Source organism: Stenella coeruleoalba (genome assembly GCF_951394435.1).
Source record: "Stenella coeruleoalba genome assembly, chromosome: 5".
Classification (NCBI taxonomy): domain Eukaryota; kingdom Metazoa; phylum Chordata; class Mammalia; order Artiodactyla; family Delphinidae; genus Stenella; species Stenella coeruleoalba.
In genome coordinates, this window is record NC_137150.1 from 116,891,415 (window position 1) to 116,914,302 (window position 22,888).

At 34.7% G+C, this 22,888-nt stretch overlaps 1 protein-coding gene across 3 annotated transcripts in view; it reads left to right on the forward strand.

The window, feature by feature from the left end:
• The window catches only part of USP25 (ubiquitin specific peptidase 25), a 139,952-nt gene that overhangs the window by 50,749 nt on the left and 66,315 nt on the right, over positions 1–22,888 (forward strand). For 2 of the 3 annotated variants that reach the window (XM_079921351.1, XM_079921349.1), the window contains exons 6-8: positions 1,408–1,494; positions 7,690–7,827; positions 10,059–10,135. In XM_079921351.1, the coding sequence (XP_079777477.1) occupies positions 1,408–1,494; positions 7,690–7,827; positions 10,059–10,135 (302 nt within the window). Of the gene's footprint in view, positions 1–1,407; positions 1,495–7,689; positions 7,828–10,058; positions 10,136–22,888 lie in introns of those variants that run through there. The other variant, XM_079921350.1, reaches the window with a different exon arrangement.

A 22,888-nucleotide genomic window follows, 5' to 3' on the forward strand; every position in this document is an offset into this window, starting at 1 on the left:
ACTTTTCTACTCCTTTTTCTTCTGTGATCTCATACTCCACATTTCCTTTACTATTTTTATTTTGTCTTTCTTATAGCTCTTTTTCCTCTGGCTTTTAAATGCTGCTTCCTTAAGTTTCTGATTTTGGTCTGTTATTGTACTTATTATTTCTGACTTATAACATCTGCTCTCATTGTTTTAACTTGCAATAACAAGATAATACAAGGGCAGAGACTTGATATATTTTATTCTCTGCTGCCTGTCTTCCTTGTGTCTGGCATGTAGTAGGTGCTCCATAAATATTTGTTAAATGAATGAATAAATAAACGAATATGTTCATATTGTTTAATTAAAAAATACTTCAGATCACAATTATCAGTTTTATGGTTTTACCTTTCATATTTACGTCTTTAATCCACATCTATATCTATATATGACTATTTATATATAGTGGACCAGTTTTCCCAACACCCAGTACTAAACAAAATCTTGTTTTCTTATGGATATGTGGTGCTATTTTTATTTTCTAGCAAGTTGGCTAACCCATCTTTTACTAAGATTTAATACATTATAACCTCCAGTGCAATGATTTTCAAACTTTATAAACTGTGACTCACAGAAAGGAATACGTTTTACATTGTAAAACACTTTACACATACATACGTATGTAAAAATATCACCAATGAAAATTTTACAAATGATACTCTGGTGAATTGACTGTTTATGACATGTTCTGATATTTTCCATTATATTTTATTTCAGTTTTTAAAATTAATGTTTATCATGATGACATTAATGGGTTACAAGCTATAGCTTAAAAACATAGCTGCAGGAAGCTTTTTCATGAGCATCTTTCACATGCTTTCATTATGCTCTACGTGATCAATATTACTGTATTTTTGAGTAACACTGCTATTGTTATAATTAAATATCTGTCTCCTTTCTAGGTTGTGTGTCTCCTTGACCATTAGCGATAATACGTAGTTTCTTTGTGTCTCTATCACCTAGCATCTGGCCCATAAATTTATTTGTACTGTATTTTTGTAGAATTGATACCTCTAGAAAACTCATACTGAACATAACATGTCTAAAAAGTTCTCAACTTTGCATTTGTGTAGATTTTATTTTGAGGAAACTGCTTAGGCACATAGTAACATAAAGAAAGGAAACTTTTAATAATATATATTATGTTTTTTTGAGTTGTCCACGTATAATTTTCTCCTTTGCAGTACCATAAATATTGTTAATGATCAAGAATAATATGTCAAAATAAAAGAAATGTGACTTTTTCTCAGGGAGAAAATAGGCCTTCTTGTGCTAGTGGGAAATATTCTGTATATAAAATAAATCTTTCAGGCCAGTCATATTTTTATAGTTCTGTTAATAGAATTTTCCCTTCGGTTATCTTAAATTGTTGTTCTTTTTCAGTCATTATTCAATCTATTGGAATTTAGAAGACTAGTTCTGAATTACAAGCCTCCATCACATGTTCAAGATTTACCCCGAAACCAAAAGGTAAAATTATGAAAATTTTCATAATTTTTTTTTTTTGTGGTACGCGGGCCTCTCACTGTTGTGGCCTCTCCCGTTGTGGAACACAGGCTCCGGACGCTCAGGCTCAGCGGCCACGGCTCACGGGCCTAGTCGCTCTGCGGCATGTGGGATCTTCCCAGACCAGGGCACGAACCCGTGTCCCCTGCATTGGCAGGCAGACTCTCAACCACTGCACCACCAGGGAAGCCCTATGAAAAATTTTTAAGCAGAGTATATATGGTCTTCATATTCTTTTATCTGTGCTTGCTTTTGGGAAATTTGCCAAATCAAATCTGAAATAGTGTCAAATTTGAATGTGAACCTATTAATCTCAGCTACAACAGTAACTTCCTATTCTTGGTTAGTATATTGTAATTATGAATTTTTCTTCACCTGTGTGTCAGTAATAGGCCAATTTTTTTGTTTCACTTTAGTAATTTCTTTTTTCTTCTTTTTTTTGGATGTCAAATTTCAGTAAATTTTATAGGTTACCATTTACAATTCAAGGCCTTTACTCAGTTGCCTCCTGAAAAATTGTGTGGAAATCAAAAATTTATCAGTTATTTCTGTAGCTGAGCTCTTTAAAAGGTTAGTTTTGCACTTGTTGTCTTTGCAGTGCGAATCTGTAACTTCTAATATTGTTAGGCAATATAATGTTACAGAGAGCACAGGCATTAGGACCATATTTCCTGGGTTCTGGCTGTGGACCTGCTTGGTCTAGTTACTGCTCATTTTCCTTATCTGAAAAGCATAAATAATAACAGCAGTTATTTTATAGAGTTGCTGTGAGAATTAAATGAGATAAAACACATAAAGGACTTAGAAGTACCTGGTACATAGTAAGTACTAGGTGTCAGCTATTGCTAGTTATTGTACTGTTCGTATTAGCTTTTCAAAAGATAGGACTGATTTGCACGCAGAAATTCATACTTAATGAAAAAAATTAATTATGGAGTTGATATCCTTGAGTGTAAGACTTCAGTGATCTTGTCATAAAGAAACTGTAGCCCTAAAGGGGACTGGTTGCAAAGACAAAGAAGTTATAGGTTTCAGTAAAGTGTTGAACTTTGTGTGACCTATTGTTAATAGTAATAATACATTATTAAATTATGTTTTCCTTTTAGTATCTAATTTTGAAAACTGCTTTTCCTGCAAACACGTGAAACATTTATAATGCTAGCTAGTGGGAATATAATTTGATTTATAACCAGCTTTTCAGGCCGTAATCTTTGGCCATAGAGTGTCAGACTGATAAGCCATTTTCAAAAGGGAAGCAAGATCACCTGACCAACTACTCATACTTCCAGAGAAATTAAGCAGACACCTTTAAGTCATTACAGTTTTTACATGAAACTTTTTGGACTGTTGCCTCCCTCTGTCACAATTTGGTTAGTTTGTTGTTCTGATGTCTTGGTTGAAGTATATTTATAATTCACATGATTATTTAGAATTATTACTTGCAATTTGAAAGATATCTAGATAATCCCCCTAGTACTTGGAAATTATTTACACCTCTAAATAATCCCAGGAACAAAGAACAAGTCGAAGAAGAAATTTCAGGGTATTCTGAACTGAATAAAAAGTAAAACATGATGTATCAAAATTAGAGGGATTTAGCTAAAACAGTGGTTAGTGGAAAATACATGAACTAAATGCCTTATTAGAAAATAAGAATTGTTTCAAATTAATGGCATCAGATTGCATCAAGAAATTAGGGGGGAAAAGCTTGTTAATTTGAAAGCAGAAGAAAGGAAATAATTAAGACAAGTACGTAAATCAATGAATTAGACATCAGGAAAACAGTAGAGAAAAATTAATGGAACCACAAGCTGCTTCTTAAGAAAGTTGGTAAAATTGATAACCTTCTAAGTAGACTGAGTAAGAAAAAAGAGAGAAGAAACAAATTACCAAAATAAAGAATGAAAGAGGGGCACATCACTGCATATTCTGTAGACAGTAAGAGAATAGTGGAATATTATACACAACAGGCAAATATTTAAAAAGCTAACAGCTATTGAAACCGATGAAAAGATAGATAACCTGAGTATATTATATTAGAATTTTTAGTTAAGAACCTACCCATCAAAAAAAAAAAAAAATCAATAGCAGCAAGATTTATTGGTGAGTTATACCAAACATTGAATGAAGAAATAATAGCAATTCTCTACATGTTTTCCCAGAAAATTGAAAAAGAGATAAAACTTCCAAATTTACTCTATGAGACCAGCATTACGCTGAAACCAAAAGTAGAAAAACATATTTCAAGAAAAGAAAACAGACCAATATTCCTCATGAATAATAGAAGAAAAAATTGTCAGATTTTTGGCAAGTTGAATGCTGTAGTACATATAAAGGATAATAATACCTCATTGGCAGGTGGAGTTTATCCAGGACTGAAAGATTGGTTTAGTGTTCAAAACTCAGTATAATTCATCATATTAACATATTAGACAATAAGAGCCGTATGACTATCTCAGTAGATGAAGAAAAAGGATTTGAAGAAAGCTAATATATATTTATGGCAAAATCTCACAGAAACTAGGAAGAGTAAAAAACTTTTTTATCCTGATAAAACTCATTTATGAGAAACTTACAACTAATTATAATACTTTCTGGTATAAGACTGAACCCTTTTCCTCAAAGATCAGGAACAAACAAGATGTCCCTCACCACTTTTCTATTAAACATTAGAGTGGAGTTCTTAACCAGTGCTGTAAGGTAAGAAAAAGAAATAAGCATGCAGATTGGAAAGGAAGAAACAAAGCTGTCTTTTCATTTATATGACTGTCTATTTAGAAAATCCTAAGTACTCAACTAAAAAAAAAAAGATGCTAGAATCAAGAAGTGAGTTCATTCAGCAGCATTACATGATACAAGGCAAACATACAAAAATCAACTGTATTTCTTAATACTAGCAACACACAATTGGGAATTTAAATTAAAAAGTACTTATGTAAGACAGCATAAAATATGGAATATTAGAGATCAAGTAGCCAAAGATATGGAAAACTACAAAACATTGCTGAGAGAAATTAAAGAAATAAAGAGATATACTATGTTCATGGATCAGGGGATTCAATTTTTTTAAGATATCAGTTGTTCCCACTTTAATCTATAGAATCAGTGCAATCCAGTTATAATCCCAGCAGGCATTTTCATAGGAATTGACAAATTGATTGTAAAATCTATATGCAAAATCAAGGGATGTGGAATAGCCATAGCAGTTTAAAGAGAGAAAGGCAGTGTTGGAGGAATTAATTTTTTGGCTAATGATCAAGACACTGTGTTATTGGTGAAAAGATAGTCATATAGATCAGTAGAACAGAATAGAGAGTCCAGAAATAGAACAACACATATAGGGGTAATTGGTTTTAATCAGAGTTGCCAAAACAATTAAATGGTCAAAGGAAAATCTTTTAAACCAATGATGTCTTAGACAGAAAAATACTTTCCAACCTTTACAGGACACTATTTATGAAAAAAAAAATCACAATGAACTAACTATAGACCTAAAACAAAGAAATAAAACTATAAAAATTCTTGAGGAAAACATAGAAAATTTTAGGGTTCTGGATTAAGAGAAGATTTCTTAAGAAGGACAATAAACAGGCACAAATCATACAAGAAAAAAATTGATATTTTCATCAAAATGAAAAGCTTGTCTTTGAAAAATTCATACAAAATGAAAAGGCAAGCCACAGATTGGGAGAAAATATTAGCAAAACATATATCACACAAAGGAATTGTATCTAAAATATGTACAGAACTTTTACATCTCAATAGTAAGACAAGTAACTTATTACTATATTGGGAAAAATATCTTAACAGATTACAACACCAAAGAAGATACACAGATTGTAAATAACTACATGAAATGATGCTTAATGTTACTAGTCATTAGGCCAAATGCAAATTAAAATGAGGGGTGCCACTAGAAGAACTAAAGTTAAAAAATATAGCCCATATCCAGGTGTTTTAGAATGTGGACCTAGAACTCTCATTACACTGCCAGTGAGAATACAAAGTAGTTTAATGCCTTTGGAAAACAGTTTGTTTGTTTCTTAAAAACATCTACCATACAGCCTTGCCATTTCCCTTCAGTTCTTTACTCAAGAGGAATGAAACCATATGTCCACACAGAGCCACATCCAATAATATCCACTGCAGCTGGAACAGGTTAATGGATAAATAAGTTGTGGTCTGTCCGCACAATGGAATCCCACTCAGCAATAAAGTGGAATTAATTATTAATGTACATAAACATATGGATGAAGTTCAAAATAATTATGCCGATTGCAGGAAACCATTGACTAAAATGAGTACATAGAATATGATATGATTTATATAAATTTCTAGAAAGTGTAAAGTAACCATGGTCACCTGGGAATGATTAGGGAGGGGAGTGAGGGATGAAGAAAGTTTTGGGGTGATGGACAGGTATGTTATTGATTGTGGTGATACATTCATGGATGTATACATATGTGAAGCTTGTAAAATTGTACACTTTCTAATGTACAGTATATTGTACATCAGTTATATCTTGATAAATCTGTTTTAAAAAAGATAAAGAATTGTGTTTGAATAATTTCTAGATGTGGTGGTATTTTCATAATTTATGCAGTGGCTAGTCTTAACAGCAACCACTCATTTTGCCTTTTGAAATTCAAGATGTTCTAGCCACAGGAATTGGCTGAGAGCAAAAAGTGTTTTATTAAAGTATTTAACTTTTCACATGTGCATCTCAGCAGAATTTCACTTGATTTCAAAAGTCATTTATTTCATTCTTGTCACTTGGCAAGGAATGTCTCAAAAAACTGCCTTGCCTTAGGTACAGTGATAAATGAAGAAATTGATCACAAGAAATCAAGGAGATTTCTGAAAATTATTTTATGGATTAAAATTTTTAACATTTACACTCTTGAAACCTATTTATATAGGGCACTTGTTGGGGAATAGTAAGTACCACAGAAAAATCATGGATTAATTTTTTATCTCATTTAAAACTTTTGCATTTCATCTTTATCATCAATGATGGAATTTGTTATGCTTAAATAAAATCCATGTTTTCTATAACTTAGCGTTTTTATGTTAGACTTTATGTACTTTCTGATTGCTGTAATGAGTATGTAGTTTTTAGATCAAATAAATATTTGGAATCAATTTTATTCCTTTACACCTATTTCTTAGGACTGCTCTTTAATGTATTGTGGGAGCAACTGTTTCTTTATTAATTGATTATATTATTCTGGGTAACAACTGTACACACACAGACACACTGCTACAAAACTATGCAAACTTGGAAAATTTTTCTAATATTTAAATAGTATATGTAAGCTTTATCTGTTAAAATTGTTATTTCAGGAGCTAACCATAGTAAGAACTGCCTGTCTGATTTGTTACCATAATGTATTTCACTAAGACATGTGAATTACATTCTTATAAAAAGTTTTCTTCTTATTTTAAAATAAATTGTTTGTGATTGATAATATTGGGTTGTTTTTGTTCCTTATGGAAGAAGAAAAACAATAGTGAGTTTTCAAAGGAACACTAGAGTGATGATACATTAGTCTAATATTAGGATCTAGTCTAATTACTTATTAGACTAATGTGTCTGATAATTAGGATTTTCACATAACAGTGGCAGTAGTGATTCATTACTGAATGAAAAACATTAATTTCAGTAGATGTGGAGTTTGAAGAGATCATTGACTTGGAGGGGCCTGGGAAGGCTTCATGGAGGAGGGGGATTTTTGCTTAAATGGGTTTATTGAGCATAAAGTACTTAAGTAGTGCCTGGCATGTGGTTAGCACTCATTGAATATTGGCTCTTGTTATTGCTGTCCTCAGCAGCAGCTGGGCTTTGCTGAATGGAAAGGATTGTAATAAACAAACTTAAATGAGGATATTCTTGGCTGGGTAATGACATGATTTACTGTGAATATGTGGCATTTATTCTAAAATTGTGATCTTAGTCTAGGTCCTCTGCTCTTTCCATGTTTGACTCCTTCTTTCAGTCTCCTAGATGACAAGATCACTCTTCTTTTTTTATGATAATAGGAGTGCTAGATTCATCCCTCATCTATATTAGTCAAATTTTTGGTTAATTTTAAAATGAGTATCTCTTTACCAGTAAAGATTTTAATCTTCACTTAAGGATTTTTTCTTTTTTTTCAATAGGAGCATCGGAATTTGCCTTTTATGCGTGAGCTTCGGTATCTATTTGCACTTCTTGTTGGTACTAAAAGGAAATATGTTGATCCATCAAGAGCAGTTGAAATTCTTAAGGATGCTTTCAAATCAAATGACTCCCAGCAGGTAGCTTTGTTGTGCTTACTAGTTTATTAACTTTTTTATTTAATCTGATCTTTTCTTAAGCATTTTTTTCAAAGATAAATGACAAAGATGTTGTCATTTATCTTTATACAAATAAGCTGGAGCCACTTAAAACATTGTTTATTTGGAAGATTTACTTTTAAATTAAGAAGTAGTGATAATCTTGAAAGTATATGATAAATGAAGCTGTAATTTATATTATAATTAAAATTACTAAATGAAAGCAGTAGGTAAAATTCAGAATGTTCACAAATTTTTAATTAAAAATCTTCACCAAGGTGTGATAACCCAGTGTCAGTATAGTATACACGCTTTTGATATGCCTCTTTTTGCTGGCAGAAAGTAGTTTTCCGTAATTACTCAGAAAAGGTTTCTGAATGACATTAACTTTGTTATTTTATTTTTCTTTTATTGCTCTTTTATTTCCCAATCTTTATGTAGTGCTGTTTGGTTGCTTTTTATCAATTTTTTAGAAAGAATATTGGGAATTTTCCTATAAAAATAGAAAATGTCTGTAAACAAACCAACATTTTCACATATAATGTGAGAAGTCAGAGAAATTAAAGAAGGAAAGTGGAAGAGAAGGAAAGAAAGTAACAGAGAATAATAGCAACAGTGTTGGAAAAGATGACAGTGACATAATGGGCAAAAAATAAAGACGATACTTGATATTTTAAAAATATGCTACGTTTGCAGTGTAGGTGTTGTAGTACTTGGATATATATCTGTTACGTGGATGTGTGGAGAGCTGAAAGATGTCTGATTTTGCCACTGCCTTCCCTGTGCTTTTTTTTTAAAATTCACTTTTTATGGCAAAGATAAATGAACAAAAAGGGTGGTCACATCAGAATTTGCTTATATTTGTTGTTTTTCTCCCCCCTAACAATTTCTTCTAAAGAGTATTGGATAAGTAGAAAACCTTTTTGTTTCTTGTCAGATATAACCTTGCAGGGTAAGTAATGTTATAGAAAAGTATGGAAAGTCATTTTAAAGTCTTATATTAGTGTGCTAGGACAGCTGTAACAAATTACCACAATCCAAGTGATTTCAAGACAATAGAAAATGATTCTCTTATAGTTCTAGAAGCCAGAAGTTCAAAATAAAGGTGTTGGCAGGGCCGTGCTCCCTCCGGTGGCTCTCAAGGAGAATCCTTCCTGTTAAGGAAGTTGTCTTTATATGTTAATAAGTTTAGTTGTCTTTATATGGCTTTGGAGCAATTTATTTAAGCTTCCTAGACCTTAGTTTCAACATTTTAAAGGTAAATAGGTTGGCCCAGATGCTTTTCAAAAAACTTCTAGCTGTGAAAATGTATAATAGTAAGTTTGTTTTATATTTGGGACTATTTTGATAAAGGCAAATTGCTTACACTTATTTATCTGTCTTTGGGAAGTCATAGTAGGGTTGCTTTATCCCCCCAGCCCACCCCAGCCCACTCTACTCCCCATGCAGGTTCTATACAAACCTGTTTGCTATGCTCCAGGTTGGAGTGTTGAAAGAATTTTATGGTAGTTGACAAGTACAACTGCCACTGCTTATTCCTGTTTATCTATGTCAGGTGATCTAGGACCGAAGGGATGGCAAAAGGTGAAGGTTGTGCTGGTTCTGATTGGAGAATCAGTTCGAAGTTCATGAGGTGGTAGACTTGATAGTTGAGGAGTCAGTGATTAATTAGGCTCAACCTATCCAAATTAACAGATACCTTAGTAAAATCGGATATGGCTTAAAAAGCTGTGCATTAACAGTTGAATTGAAAATATGAATTGTTTAAAAACACATATTCCTTCTAAGACAGAAACCAGTAATAAATCTTTATATAATGAAGAACTCTTTGGTAATGTGGGTCCTTAATTTTATAAAGATTCATTAGAGAGCTCTTTGTGGGGAGGTAATAACTCTTTTTAAAAATCTCATTGATAAGTTTGAATTTATATACACACACACACACACACACACACATATTTTTTTCCCTCCTAAGGTGAAACCCAGTTACATGATTATGAATATAATGCTTGTTTTTCTCAAATAATGATTTTATGCTCTGGTTAAGTTATAAATATTTCTTGCATTTGATGTGAAACATTTCAGATGATACCATTGTGAGGAGTCAGTTAATTATACATTTGAAAAGACTGGCTGTAAGTTTTATGTTGCAGTATTTAGTGTTTTCATTGGTAGGCTCGAATATCAACAAGACTTTTTTTTTCCCCCCACAGCAAGACGTGAGTGAGTTTACACACAAATTATTAGATTGGTTAGAAGATGCCTTCCAAATGAAAGCTGAAGAGGAGACGTAAGTTATTGTGAAATTTAGTGATGGAGATAAATTAGGAGATCGATAAATAACACTCATTTTTTTTTTCTTATGTATTCAGTGTCAACAGAGAAATAAGAATCTGAGATAAGTGTGTGGAAACCCAAATGTTATCTGTATTTTTGACAAACTCTTTGGAATTTATGGCCGCAAATGTTGGGTAGCTTTAGATGTCCAATATAAGGTCAATCTAGTGAGAGATATCTAAGAAGTGATCTCTGAAAAAGCTAACCCCACATCAGTTCTTATTCCATGAAGTCATATTCCATGAAGAAGATGGGTCAGTGGTAGGGAAACATGCCAGGAGTAATAATTCTGATGAAATCTTTTTACATGGAATCGTGAGGACATTCATGATTCCTTCCATGTAAAGTTTCTTCTTAACATTCCCTGGGGCTTTTTATTTTGTGCCCATTTGGTTGAACCACTAAGACTCTGGTCATTTAAAATATATGGGCAGACCTCCTTAAGGGAAGAAGTTCACACACTTTCAGGGTGGTCCTACTCCCACTCTTCTGAGGCCACTCTCCTAACACCAAACATTGGTTCCTTTGTGCATCTTCCTGAAACATTGGTGGACCATTTAGGATTTGCCACCGCAGGTTCTGATATGATTCTACAAGATGCATTATGTAAATTAACACCTAGAATACAGGCAAAAATCCAAGGCTGAAAATTCTTTCCTTCTCTTTTTATCTATTTTTGTTCTTATTTGTTCTTCTTCCAGTTTTATTGAGATATAATTGACATAACAGCACTGTGTAAGTTTGAAGTATACAGCATAATTATTTGACTTACATACATCATAAAATGATTACCACAATAAGTTTAGTGAACATCCATCATCTCATATAGATACAAAATATAAGAAAAAAATATTTATTCCTTATGATGAGAACTCTTAGAATTTATTCTTACAAATTTCACATATAACATACAGCAGTGTTAATTGTGTTAATCATTTCAGTACTTATTTATCTTATGACTGGAAGTTTTTACCTTTTGACCACCTTTATCATACAAAGATATTTGATTATTATTGACTATATTCCCCATGCTGTACATCCCTGTGACTCACTTATTTTGTAACTAGAAGTTTCTACCTCTTAATTTCCCTCACCTACTTCACTCATCCCCCGCCACCATCCGCTTTCCTACTGGCAACCATCTGTTTGTTCTCTGTATCTATGACTCTGTTCTGTTTTATATTTGTTCATTTGTTTTTTAGATTCCATATGTGAGTGAAATGATACAATATTTGTCTTCCTCTGTCTGACTTATTTCACTTAGCATAATACCCTCTAGGTCTATCCATGTTGTCACAAATGGCAAGGTTTCATTCTTTTTTTATGGCTGAATAATATTACATGGAATGAGTATATACACACTCACATACACACACACAGACACACACATCTTTATGCATTTATCTATCAGTGGGCACTTAGATTGCATCTGTATCTTAGCTATTGTGAATAATGCTGCAGTGAACTTAACGGTGCATATATCTTTTTGAATTAGTGTTTTTGTTTTCTTTGGATAAGTATCCAGAAGTGGAATTGCTGGATCATATATGGTAGTTCTGTTTTTAACTTTTTGACAGCCTCCATACTGTTTGGCATAGTGACTGCACCAATTTACATTACCACCAAGAATGCATGAGGGTTCCCTTTTCTCCACATTTTCACCAACGCTTGTTGTTTGCTGTCTTTCTTGTTTGTTTATCCTCCATATGTTTGTGTTTTTACATTTTTTTCCCTGTAGTTTATTTCTAATCTCATAGTGTTGTGGTCAGAAAAGATGCTTGATATGATTTCAATTTTCTTAAATTTACTGAGGCTTGATTTGTGACCCAGCATGTGATCTATCCTGGAGAATGTTCCGTGTGCACTTGAGAAGAAAATCTAATCTGCTGTTTTCAGATGGAATGTCCTATAATATCAATTAAATCTATCTGGTCTATTGTGTCATTTAAGCTTGTGTTTCCTTATTAATTTTCTGTCTGGATGATCTGTCCATTGGTGTAAGTGACGTGTTAAAGTCCCCCACTATTATTGTGTTACTGTCGATTTCCTCTTTTATAGTTCTTAGCATTTGCCTTATGTATTGAGGTGCTCCTATGTTGGGTGCATATATATTTATTAATTGTTATACGTTCTTCTTGGATCGATCCCTTGATCATTATGTAATGTCCTTCCTTGTCTCTTGTAACATTCTTTATTTTAAAGTCTATTTTATCTGATATAAGTATTGCTACTCCAGCTTTCTTTTGATTTCCATTTGCATGGAATATCTTTTTCCATCCCCTCACTTTCAGTCTGTATGTGTCCCTAGGTCTAAAGTGGGTCTTTTGTAGACAGCATATAGATGGGTCTTGTTTTTGTATCCATTCAGCAAGCCTGAGTCTTTTGGTTGGAGCATTTAATCCATTTCCATTTAAGGTAATTATCGATATGTATGTTCCTATTACCATTTTCTTAATTGTTTCGGGTTTGTTTTTGTAGGTTCTTTTCTTGTGTTTCCCACTTAGAGAAGTTCCTTTAGCATTTGTTGTAGAGGTGGTTTGGTGGTGCTGAATTCTCTTAGCTTTTGCTTGTCGGTAAAGCTTTTGATTTCTCCATTGAATCTGAATGAGATCGTTGCTGGGTAGACTAATCTTGGTTGTAGGTTCTTCCCTTTCATCACTTTAAATATGTCCTGCCACTCCCTTCTGGCTTGTAGAGCTTCTGCTGAGAAATGAGCTGTTAACCTTATGGGAGTTCCCTTTTATGTTATTTGTCGTTTTTTCCTAGTTGCTTTTAATAACTTTACTTCGTCTTTAATTTTTGTCAATTTGATTACTATGTGTCTCAGTGTGTTTCTCCTTGTGTTTATCCTGCCTGGGACTCTCTGTGCTTCCTGGACTTGGGTGGCTATTTCCTTTCCCATGTTAGGGAAGTTTTCAACTATAATCTCTTCAGATATTTTCTCGGGTCCTTTCTAGGTCTTTTCTCCTTCTGGGACCCCTATAATGCGAATGTTGTTGCATTTAATGTTGTCCCAGAGGTCTCTTAGGCTGTCTTCATTTCTTTTCATTCCTTCTTCTTTATTCTGTTCCGCGGCAGTGAATTCCACCATTCTGTTTCCACGTCACTTATCCGTTCTTCTGCCTCAGTTGTTCTGCTATTGATTCCTTCTAGTGTATTTTTCATTTCAGTCATTGTGTTCTTCATCTCTGTTTGTTTGTTCTTTAATTCTTCTAGGTCTTTGTTAAACATTTCTTGCATCTTCTCAATCTTTGCCTCCATTCTTTTTCTGAGGTCCTGGATCATCTTCACTATCATTATTCTCTATTCTTTTTCTGGAAGGTTGCCTATCTCCACTTCATTTAGTTGTTTTTCTGAGGTTTTATCTTGTTCCTTCATCTGGTACATAGTCCTCTGCCTTTTCATTTTGTCTGTGTTTCTGTGAATGTGGTTTTCGTTCCACAGGCTGGAAGATTGTAATTCTTCTTGCTTCTGCTGTCTGCCCTCTGGTGGCTGAGGCTATCTAAGAGGCTGTTGCAAGCTTCCTGCTGGGAGGGACTGGTGGTGGGTAGAGCTGGGTGTTGCTTTGTTGTCTTTTTGATAATAGCCATTCTGACAGGTGTGAGGTGATATATCATTGTGGTTTTGATTTGCATTTCCCTGATGATTAGTGATGTTGAGCATCTTTTCATGTGCCTGTTGGCCATCTGTATGTCTTCTGAGAAAAGTCTCTATTCAGCTCCTATGCCCATTTTCTTAATTAGGATTTTTTTAATTTATATATATTGAATTATATGAGTTCTTTGTATATTTTGTATATTAACCCCTTATCAGACATATCATTTGCAGATATCTTCTCCCATTTAATAGGTTGCCTTTTCATTTTGATAATACTTTCCTTTACTCTGCAGAAGCTTTTTAGTTTGATGTAGTCCCTTTTGTTTATTTTTGCTTTTGTTTCCTTTGTCTGAGGAGACATATCCAAAAAATTGTTGCTAAGATTGAAGCCAAAAAGCCTACTGCCTATGTTTTCTTCTAAGAGTTTCATGGTTTCAGGTAGTCATTAATACATTTTAAGTTTATTTTCGTATATGATGTAGGAAAGTGGTTTGATTTAATTCTTTTGCATGTAGCTGTCCAGTTTTCCCAACACCATTTACTGAAGAGGCTTTCTTTTCCCTATTGTATATTCTTGCCTCCTTTGTTATACATTAATTGAGCATATAAGTGTGGGCTTATTTCTGGGCTCTCTGTTCTGTTCTATTTATCTGCCTGTCTGTTTTTGTGCTGGTACTATACTCTTGATTTCCATAGCTTTGTAGTTGTATAGTTTGAAATGAGGAAGCATCATACCCTTGGTTTTAGCTAACAATTTTTTTACATATATCTATTCTTTTTCAGATTCTTTTCCCATATAGGTTATTACAGAGTATTGGTTAGAGTTCCCTGGGCTATACAGTAGGTCCTTGTTGATTATCTATTATATGTATAGTAGTGTGTATATGTTAATCACAACCTCCTAATTTATCCCTTTCCCTCCACCTTTCCCCTTTGATAGCCATAAGTTTGTTACCTATTTCTGTGAGCCTGTTTCTGTTTTTTAAAGTTCATTTGTATCATTTTTTTAGATTCTACATATAAGTGATACTGTATGATACTTGTCTTTGTCTGACTTACTTCACTTAGTATGATAATCTCTACTCCATCCATGTTGTTGCAGATGGCATTATTTCAGTATTTTTTATGGCTGAGTAGTAGTACTCCATTGTATATATGTACCACATGTTCTTTATCCATTCATCTGTCAGTGGATATTTAGGTTGCTTCCATGTCTTGGCTATTGTAAATAGTGCTGCATTGAACACTGGGGCGCATGTATCTTTTTGAAGTATGGTTTTCTCCGGATATATGCCCAGGAGTAGGGTTGCTGGATCATATGATAGCTCTATTTTTAGTTTTTTAAGGAACCTTCATACTGTTCTCCATAGTGTCTGTACCACTTTATATTCCCACCAACAACATAGGAGGGTTCCCTCTTCTTCATGCCCTCTCCAGCATTTGTTGTTTGTAGACTGTTTGATGATGGCCATTCTGACCAGTGTGAGGTGATACCTCATTGTAGTTTTGACTTACATTTCTCTAATAATTAGCAATGTTGAGCATCTTTTCTTGTGTGTGTTGGTCATCTGTATGTTGTCTTTGGAGAAATGTCTATTTAGATCTGCCCATTTTTTTGATGGGGTTATTATTATTAATTTTGATAGTGAGCTGCATGAGCTGTCTCTGTATTTTGGAGATTAATCTCTGGTTGGTTGCATCTTTTACAAATATTTTTTTCCATTCTGTTGGTTGTCTTGTCATTTTGTTTATGGTTTCCTTTGCTATTCAAAGGCTTTTAAATTTAATTAGGTTCCATTTGTTTATTTTTGTTTTTAACTTTCATTACTCTAGGAAATGGATCCAAAAAATATTGCTGTGATTTATGTCAAAGGGTGTTCTGCTTATGTTTCCCTCTAAGAGTTTTATAGTATCTGGTCTTACATTTAGGTCTTTAATCCATTTTGAGTTTATTTTTCTGTATGGTGTTAGCAAATGCTCTAATTTCATTCTTTTATATATAGCTGTGCAGTTTTCCCAGCACCACTTATTGAGGAGACTGTTTTTTCTCCATTGTATATTCTTGCCTCCTTTGTCATAGATTAATTGACTGTAGGTGCATGGTTTTATTTCTGGGCTTTCTATCCTGTTCCGTGTATCTGCAAGTCACTCTTTGTGCCATTACCATACTGTTTTCATTACTGTAGCTAAAGTCAGGGAGGCTGATTCCTCCAGCTCAGTTTTTCTTTCTCAAAATTGCTTTCGGTATTTGGGGTCTTTTGTTTCCATACAAGTTTTAAGATTTTTTTGTTCTAGATCGGCAAAAAATGCCATTTGTAATTTGGTAGGGATTACATTGAATCTGTAGATTACCTTGGGTAGTATAGTCATTTTGACATTGTTGATTCTTCCAATCCAAGAACATGATATATCTTTCCATCTATTTGTATCATTCATCTTCGATTTCTTTCATCAGCAGCTTATAGTTTTCAGAGTTCAGGTCTTTTGCCTCCTTAGGTAGGTTTATTCCTAGGTAATTTATTCTTTTTGATGCGATGGCAAATGGGATTGTTTCCTTAATTTCTCTTTCAGATCTTTTGTTATTAGTTTATAAAAATGCAGCAGATTTTTGTGTATTAATTTTGAATCCTGCAACTTTACCAGATTCATTGATGAGCTCTAGTAGTTTTCTGGTACCATCTTTAGGATCTTCTGTGTATAGTATCATGTCATCTGCAAACAGTGACAGTTTTACTTCTATTCCAATTTGGATTCCTTTTATTTCTTTTTCTTCTCTGATTACCATGGCTAGGGCTTCCAAAACTATGCAGAATAAAAGTGGCTAGAGTGGACATCCTAGTCTTATTCCTGATCTTAAAGGAAATGCTTTCAGTTTTTCACCATTGAGTATGATGTTAGCTGTGGGTTTTGTCATACATGGCCTTTATTATGTTGAGGTAGGTTCCCTCTATGCCCACTTTCTGGAGAGTGTTTATCATAAATGGGTGTTGAATTTTGATAAAAGTTTTTTCTGCATCTATTGAGATGATCGTATGGTTTTTAATCTTCAGTTTGTTAATGTGGTGTATCACACTGATTGATTTACAGAGATTGAAAAGTTCTTGCATCTCTGGGATAAATCCCACTTGATCAAGGTGTATAATCCTTTTAATGCGTTTTTGGATTCAGTTTGCTAGTAGTTTGTTGAGGATTTTTACATCATTCATTTTTACATCATGTTCATTAGTGATATCGGCCTTTAATTTTCTTTTTTTGTGGTATCTTTGGTATTACTATCAGGGTCATGGTGGCCTCATAGAATGAGTTTGGAGTGTTCCTCCTCTGCAATTTTTGAAATAGTTTCAGAAGGATACTTGTTAACTAGTCACTAAATGGTTGATAGAATTCACCTGTGAAGCCATCTGGTCCTGGGCTTTTGTTTGTTGGAAGCTTTTATGTCACAGTTTCAATTTTAGTGCTTGTGATTGGTCTGTTCCTATTTCCTATTTCTTCCTGGTTCAGTTTTGTGAGATTGTACCTTTCTAAGAATTTGTCCATTTCTTCTAAGTTGTCCATTTTATTGGTATATAATTGCTTATAGTAGTCTTCTATGCTCCTTTTTATTTCTGTGGTGTCAGTTGTAACTTCTCCTTTTTTTTTTTTCTAATTTTATTGATTAGAGCCATGACCCTCTTTTTCTTCATGAGTCTGGCTAAAGGTTATCAATTTTGTTTGTCTTTTCCAAGAGCTAGGTTTTAGTTTCATTGATCTTTTTTTATTGTTTTTTCCATCTCTATTTAATTTATTTCTGTTCTAATCTTTATGATTTCTTTCCTTCTGCTAGCTTTGAGTTTTGTTTGTTGTTCTTTCTCTAGTTGCTTTAGGTGTAAGGTTAGGTTGTTTAATTGGGATGTTTCTTTTTTACTGAGGTAAGATTGTATTGCTATAAACTTCACTCTTAGAACTGCTTTTGCTGTGTACTGTAGGTTTCAGATCATCATGTTTTCATTTTCATTCACCTCTAGGTATTTTTTGATTTCCTCTTTGACTTCTTCAGTGATCCATTGGTTATTTAGTAGCATATGGTTTAGCCTCCACGTGTTGGTGTTTTTTTAGTTTTTTCTCGTATCTGTTGTCCGATCTCATAGTGTCGTGGTCGGAAAAGATGCTTGATACGATTTCAGTCTCAAATTTATAGAGGCTTGCTTTATGGCTCATGATGTGATCTGTGCTGGAGTGTGTTCCATGTTCACTTGAAAAGATTGTGTGTTCTGCTACTTTCAGATGGAATGCTCTATAAATATCAATTAAGTCTATGTGATTTAGTGTGTCATTTAAGGCCTGTGCTTCCTTATTGACTTTCTGTCTGGATGATCTGTCTATTGATGTAAGTGGGCTGTTAATGTTCTCCACTCTTATTGTTTTACTGTTGATTTCTCCTTTTATGGCTGTTAACATTTGCCTTCTATGTTGAGGTGCTCCTATGTTGGATGCATATGTATTTACAATTGTTTTCTCTTCTTGTATTTTTCCCTTGATTATTATGTAATGTCCTTCTTTGTCTCTTGTAACAGTCTTTATTTTAAAGTCTATTTTGTCTGATATGAATTTTGCGACTCCAGCTTTCTTTTGATTTCCATTTGTATGAAATACCTTTGTCCATCCCCTCACTTTCAGTCTGTATGTGTCCCTAGATCTGAAATGGGTCTCTTGCAGACAGCATACATAAGGTTCTTGTTTTTGCTTTTGGTTGGAGCATTTAATCCATTTATGTTTAAGATCATTACTGATACATACTTACTACCATTTTGTTAATTGTTTTGGGTTTGTTTTTGCAGGTCTTTTTTCTTCCCTTCCTATATTTTTCTCTTCTCTTGTGATTTGATGACTGTCTTTAGTGTTGTGTTTATATTGCTTTTTCGTTTTTGTGTGTGTATCTATTATAGATTTTTGGTTTGTGGTTACCGTGAAGTTTTGATATAGCAGTCCATATGTATATACAAGATTGTTTTAAGTTTCTGGTCTCTTAATTTCAAATGCATTTCCAGTATTCTATATTTGTACTCACCTCTTCTCACAGTTGCTGGTTTTGATACCATATTTATGTATGTATATTTTCCTGCCTTTACTGGTGAGCTTTCCCATTTGTAATTTTCTTGTTTCTAGTTGTGGCCTTTTCTTTTCTGCCTAGAGAAATCCCTTTAGCATTTGTTGTAAAGTAGGTTTGGTGTTGCTGAATTCTCTTAGCTTTTGCTGGTCTGTAAAGCTTTTGATTTCTCTTTTGAATCTGAACGAGAGCTTTGCTGGGTAGAGTATAAGAATATACTTGTAGGTTTTTTTCCCTTCATCACTTTAGATATATGTGTTAGTCCATTCTGGCCTGCAGAGTTTCTGCTAAAAAATCAACTGATAACCTTATAGGGATTCCCTTGTATGTTATTTGTTGCTTTTCCCTTGATACTTTTACTATTTTCTCTTTGTCTTTAACTTTTGTCAATTTGATTAATGTGTCTTGGTGTGTTCCTCCTTGGGTTTATCCTGTATGGCATTATCTGTGCTTCCTGGACTTGGGTGACTGTTTCCTTTCCCATGTTAGGTAAGTTTTCAGCTATTATCTTTTCAAATGTTTTCTCAGGCCCTTTCCTCTCCTTATGGGACCTCTATAATATGAATGTTCGTGCATTTAATGTTGTCCCAGAGATCTCTTAAACTGTCCTCATTTCTTTTATTCTTTTTTCATTATTCTGTTCCACAGCAGTGATTTTCACCATTCTGTCTTCCAGTTCACTTATCCATCCTTCTGCCTCATTTATTCTGCTATTGATTTATTCTAGTGTGTTTTTCATTGCAGATACTGTATTGTTGAACTCTGTTTGTTCTTTAAATCTTCTAGCTCCTTGTTAAACATTCCCTATATCTTCTTGGTCTGTGCCTCCATTCTTTTTCCAAGATCTTGGATCATCTTTACTATTACTCTGAATTCTTTTTCAGTTAGATTGCCTGTCTGCACTTCACTTAGTTGTTCTTCTGGGGTTTTATCTTGTTACCTCATCTGGAACATGTTCCTCTGCTGTCTCATTTTATCTAACTTTGTATTTGCAGTGTCACAGGCTGCAGGATTGTAGTTCCTCTTGCTTCTGGTGTCTGACCCCTGGTAGGTGAGGCTGGTCTAAGAGGCTTGTGCAGGCTTCCAGGTGGGAGGGACTGATACCTGTCCACTGGTAGGTGGAGCTGGGTCTTGTCTCTATGGTGAGCAGGGCTCTGTCAAGCAGTGTGTTCAGAAGCAGCTGTGGGCTCAGGAAAACTTAAAGCAGCCTGTCTGCTGATGGGTGGGACTGTGTTCCTACCCTGTTGGTTGTTTGGCCTGCGGCATCCCAGCACTGGAGCCTAAGGGCTCTTGGGTGGGACCAGGTCTTTGCATCAAAATGGTGGCCTCCAGGACAGCTCACGCCAATGAGTAGTACTCACCAGTACCTCTGCCACCAGTGTCCTTGTTCCTGCAGTGAGCCAGAGCCGCCCCCTGCCTCTCCCGGAGACCTTCCAAGACCAGCAGGTAGGTCCGTCCCAGGCTCCTGTGAAGTCACTGCTTTTTCCCCTGGGTCCCGGTGTGCACAAGACCTTGTGTTCACCCTCCAAGAGTGGCATTTCTGTTTCCCCTAGTCCTGTGGAGTTCCTGTGATCAAGCCCTGCTGGCCTTCAAAGCAAATGCTCTGGGGGCTCCTCCTCCTAATGCCAGATGCCCAGACTGGGTAGCCTGATGTGGGGCTCAGAACTCTCTTTCCTGTGGGAGAACCTCTGCAGTATAATTATTTTCTAGTTTGTGGGTTCCCCACCCAGCATGTATGGGATTTGATCACGAATACGCCCCTCCTACCTTCTCATTGTGGCTTCTTCCTTGTCTTTGGAACTAGAGTATCCTTTTTTGGTTGGTTTCAGTCATTTTTTGTCAATGGTTGTTCAGCAGGTAGTTGTGATTTTGGTGTTTGTGTGAGAGACGGCTAGCTCAGGTCCTTCTACTCGGCCATCTTGTCTGCTCCTAGATAGCTTAAAGAGCACTGACTTTGATGACGAAAACCAAGTCCTAGCCAATCTGCCAACTAGCTGTGTAAACTTAGACAAGTTGTGCCTTTCTGAGCAATAATTTTCTCATTCCGAGAAAGGAGTTGCACTTACATGTGCTTTCCCACCAGGCACTTAAAACCAAACTCACAGGCCCTGCGCCACCTCAGACCGGTTCCAGCTGGGTTACTAGGGGCAGCTTGATACTTTTGGTTTTGCTCTTTTTTCTCAAGATTGTTTTGTGTATTCAGGGTCTTTTGTGTTTCCATACAAATTTTAGAATTATTTGTTCTAGTGTTGTGAAAACTGCCTTTGGTATTTTTATAGAGATACATTGAATCTGTAGATTGCTTTGGGTAGTATGATCATTTTAACAATACTAATTCTTTCAATCCATGAGCACCATATATATTTCCATTTGTTTATGTCTGCAGTTTCTTTCATCAGTTTCCTAGTTTTCTGAGTACAGGTCTTTTAGTTTCTTAGTTAGATGTATCTTTTCTTTTTCTATTTTAAAATTATGGCCAGGCTTATTGTCCAAAAAAGGCATAATAACGTAGTCTGCAATGAGATTGAATTAAAGTAAAAATATTCTAATTATATATTGTTAGCAACTAGGAGATGCTTCTAAAATTTTATATAGCCCTCCTCATTTGTTCTCAAATTCTCAGGGGAAAAATAAGTTTCCAAATTATATCTACTTGATCTTTTAAGGAAAAATCCAAACAAATTGTACTTGAAAGTCAGATTCTTTTGCCCTTTCGTTGCAGTCTAACAAAAAAGAAATCATTTTTGACTTTCTGAGTTTGTTCAGCCTTTACACTACAGGCCTGAATTGAGTTGAATTCTGTGCCTGAATTGAGTTGAGGTTCTTCAGGTGAAGCCTGTATTCTCTTTCACTTGTATGTGTGTAGTTCTTTCAGTCCTTCAAATGTTGAATTTCATATACTCTAATTTTAGATTTTGAAGGATTATTAGGACACATGATTAACATTGATCTCTTACTTTTGAAATTTTGAAACAAAACACAACTTCAGCCCTTTAACTTTCAGTCCAGCTATAATATTCCTAGATCTTAGTACAATCCAGACTCAAGTTATTGTTGCTAAAGACTGTAGCAGAAAATCTGGATAATGTCATAAATGGAGGCAGTCATCATGGTTTTAGTTCTGCCAAGATGCCTGTCATTAAGGGCCAGTTGGTCTTAGACAACTACTTATAAACTTACGTTGGAAGAAATCTCTCGAGATTATGGTGCTAAATCTACAGTATCTGAGGGAAAAAATTCTACTGTTGGAAACTGTCTTGAGAATGTGGCATTGAACAAAGCCGCTTCCTTCTTGACATGTTTAGAAGTTTATGATGCTAACAGCTCTGGTCAGGTGCCCTTCTTTTCTGTCCACCAAAACTCTTAAGTTACATTTTTCTTAACGAGCTTCAGTTTTCTGGCCCTCAGTGCTGCATTGAATGTAAGCTCTTTCTAATAACATATTTCTGTGCCCAGTGGTTGTTGCCATTGCATTGGTATGGGATTGTTTAGGCCTGTAAAACATGCTTTCTAGGTAGTTTCTTTCTTCTCTTCATGTTAGCTTCATTTGTAAATCTCCCTATCAGATTGCTGAACTGACTCTGCTGTTGATGCTTCTGAAACCTGAGTTCCAGCATCCAGTGAAGATCATCATCTCTATGATATGCTCTTTCCTCAGCTTTTGAAAGTTCTAGGACTTGACTCTATTTCTTTCTGCTACTTTTTTTTTTCTGGGCGGGATAGCCCTTTAAGGTTCAGTTACATAGACGTTTTTTTCATTCTTCTTTAAGGAAGGCTTGGCTGAATTTTTAATAGTTTAACCTGCTTCTTAGCTTCTACCTCATTCAGGACCATCTGTGTTTGGTGGACGAGTATCTTCTCTTTTTCTTCTTTTGACTTTGTATTCTGACCTATAAATTTGTTTTTGTCTAACATGTTCCTCTGTATTTTCTTGATAGGGCCCTCATAATGAGAGCTAGTGAAATATGAGTTAGGAGTATGCCCAAGTAATTTATTGTTCAAACATGCATTGTCCACCTTCAC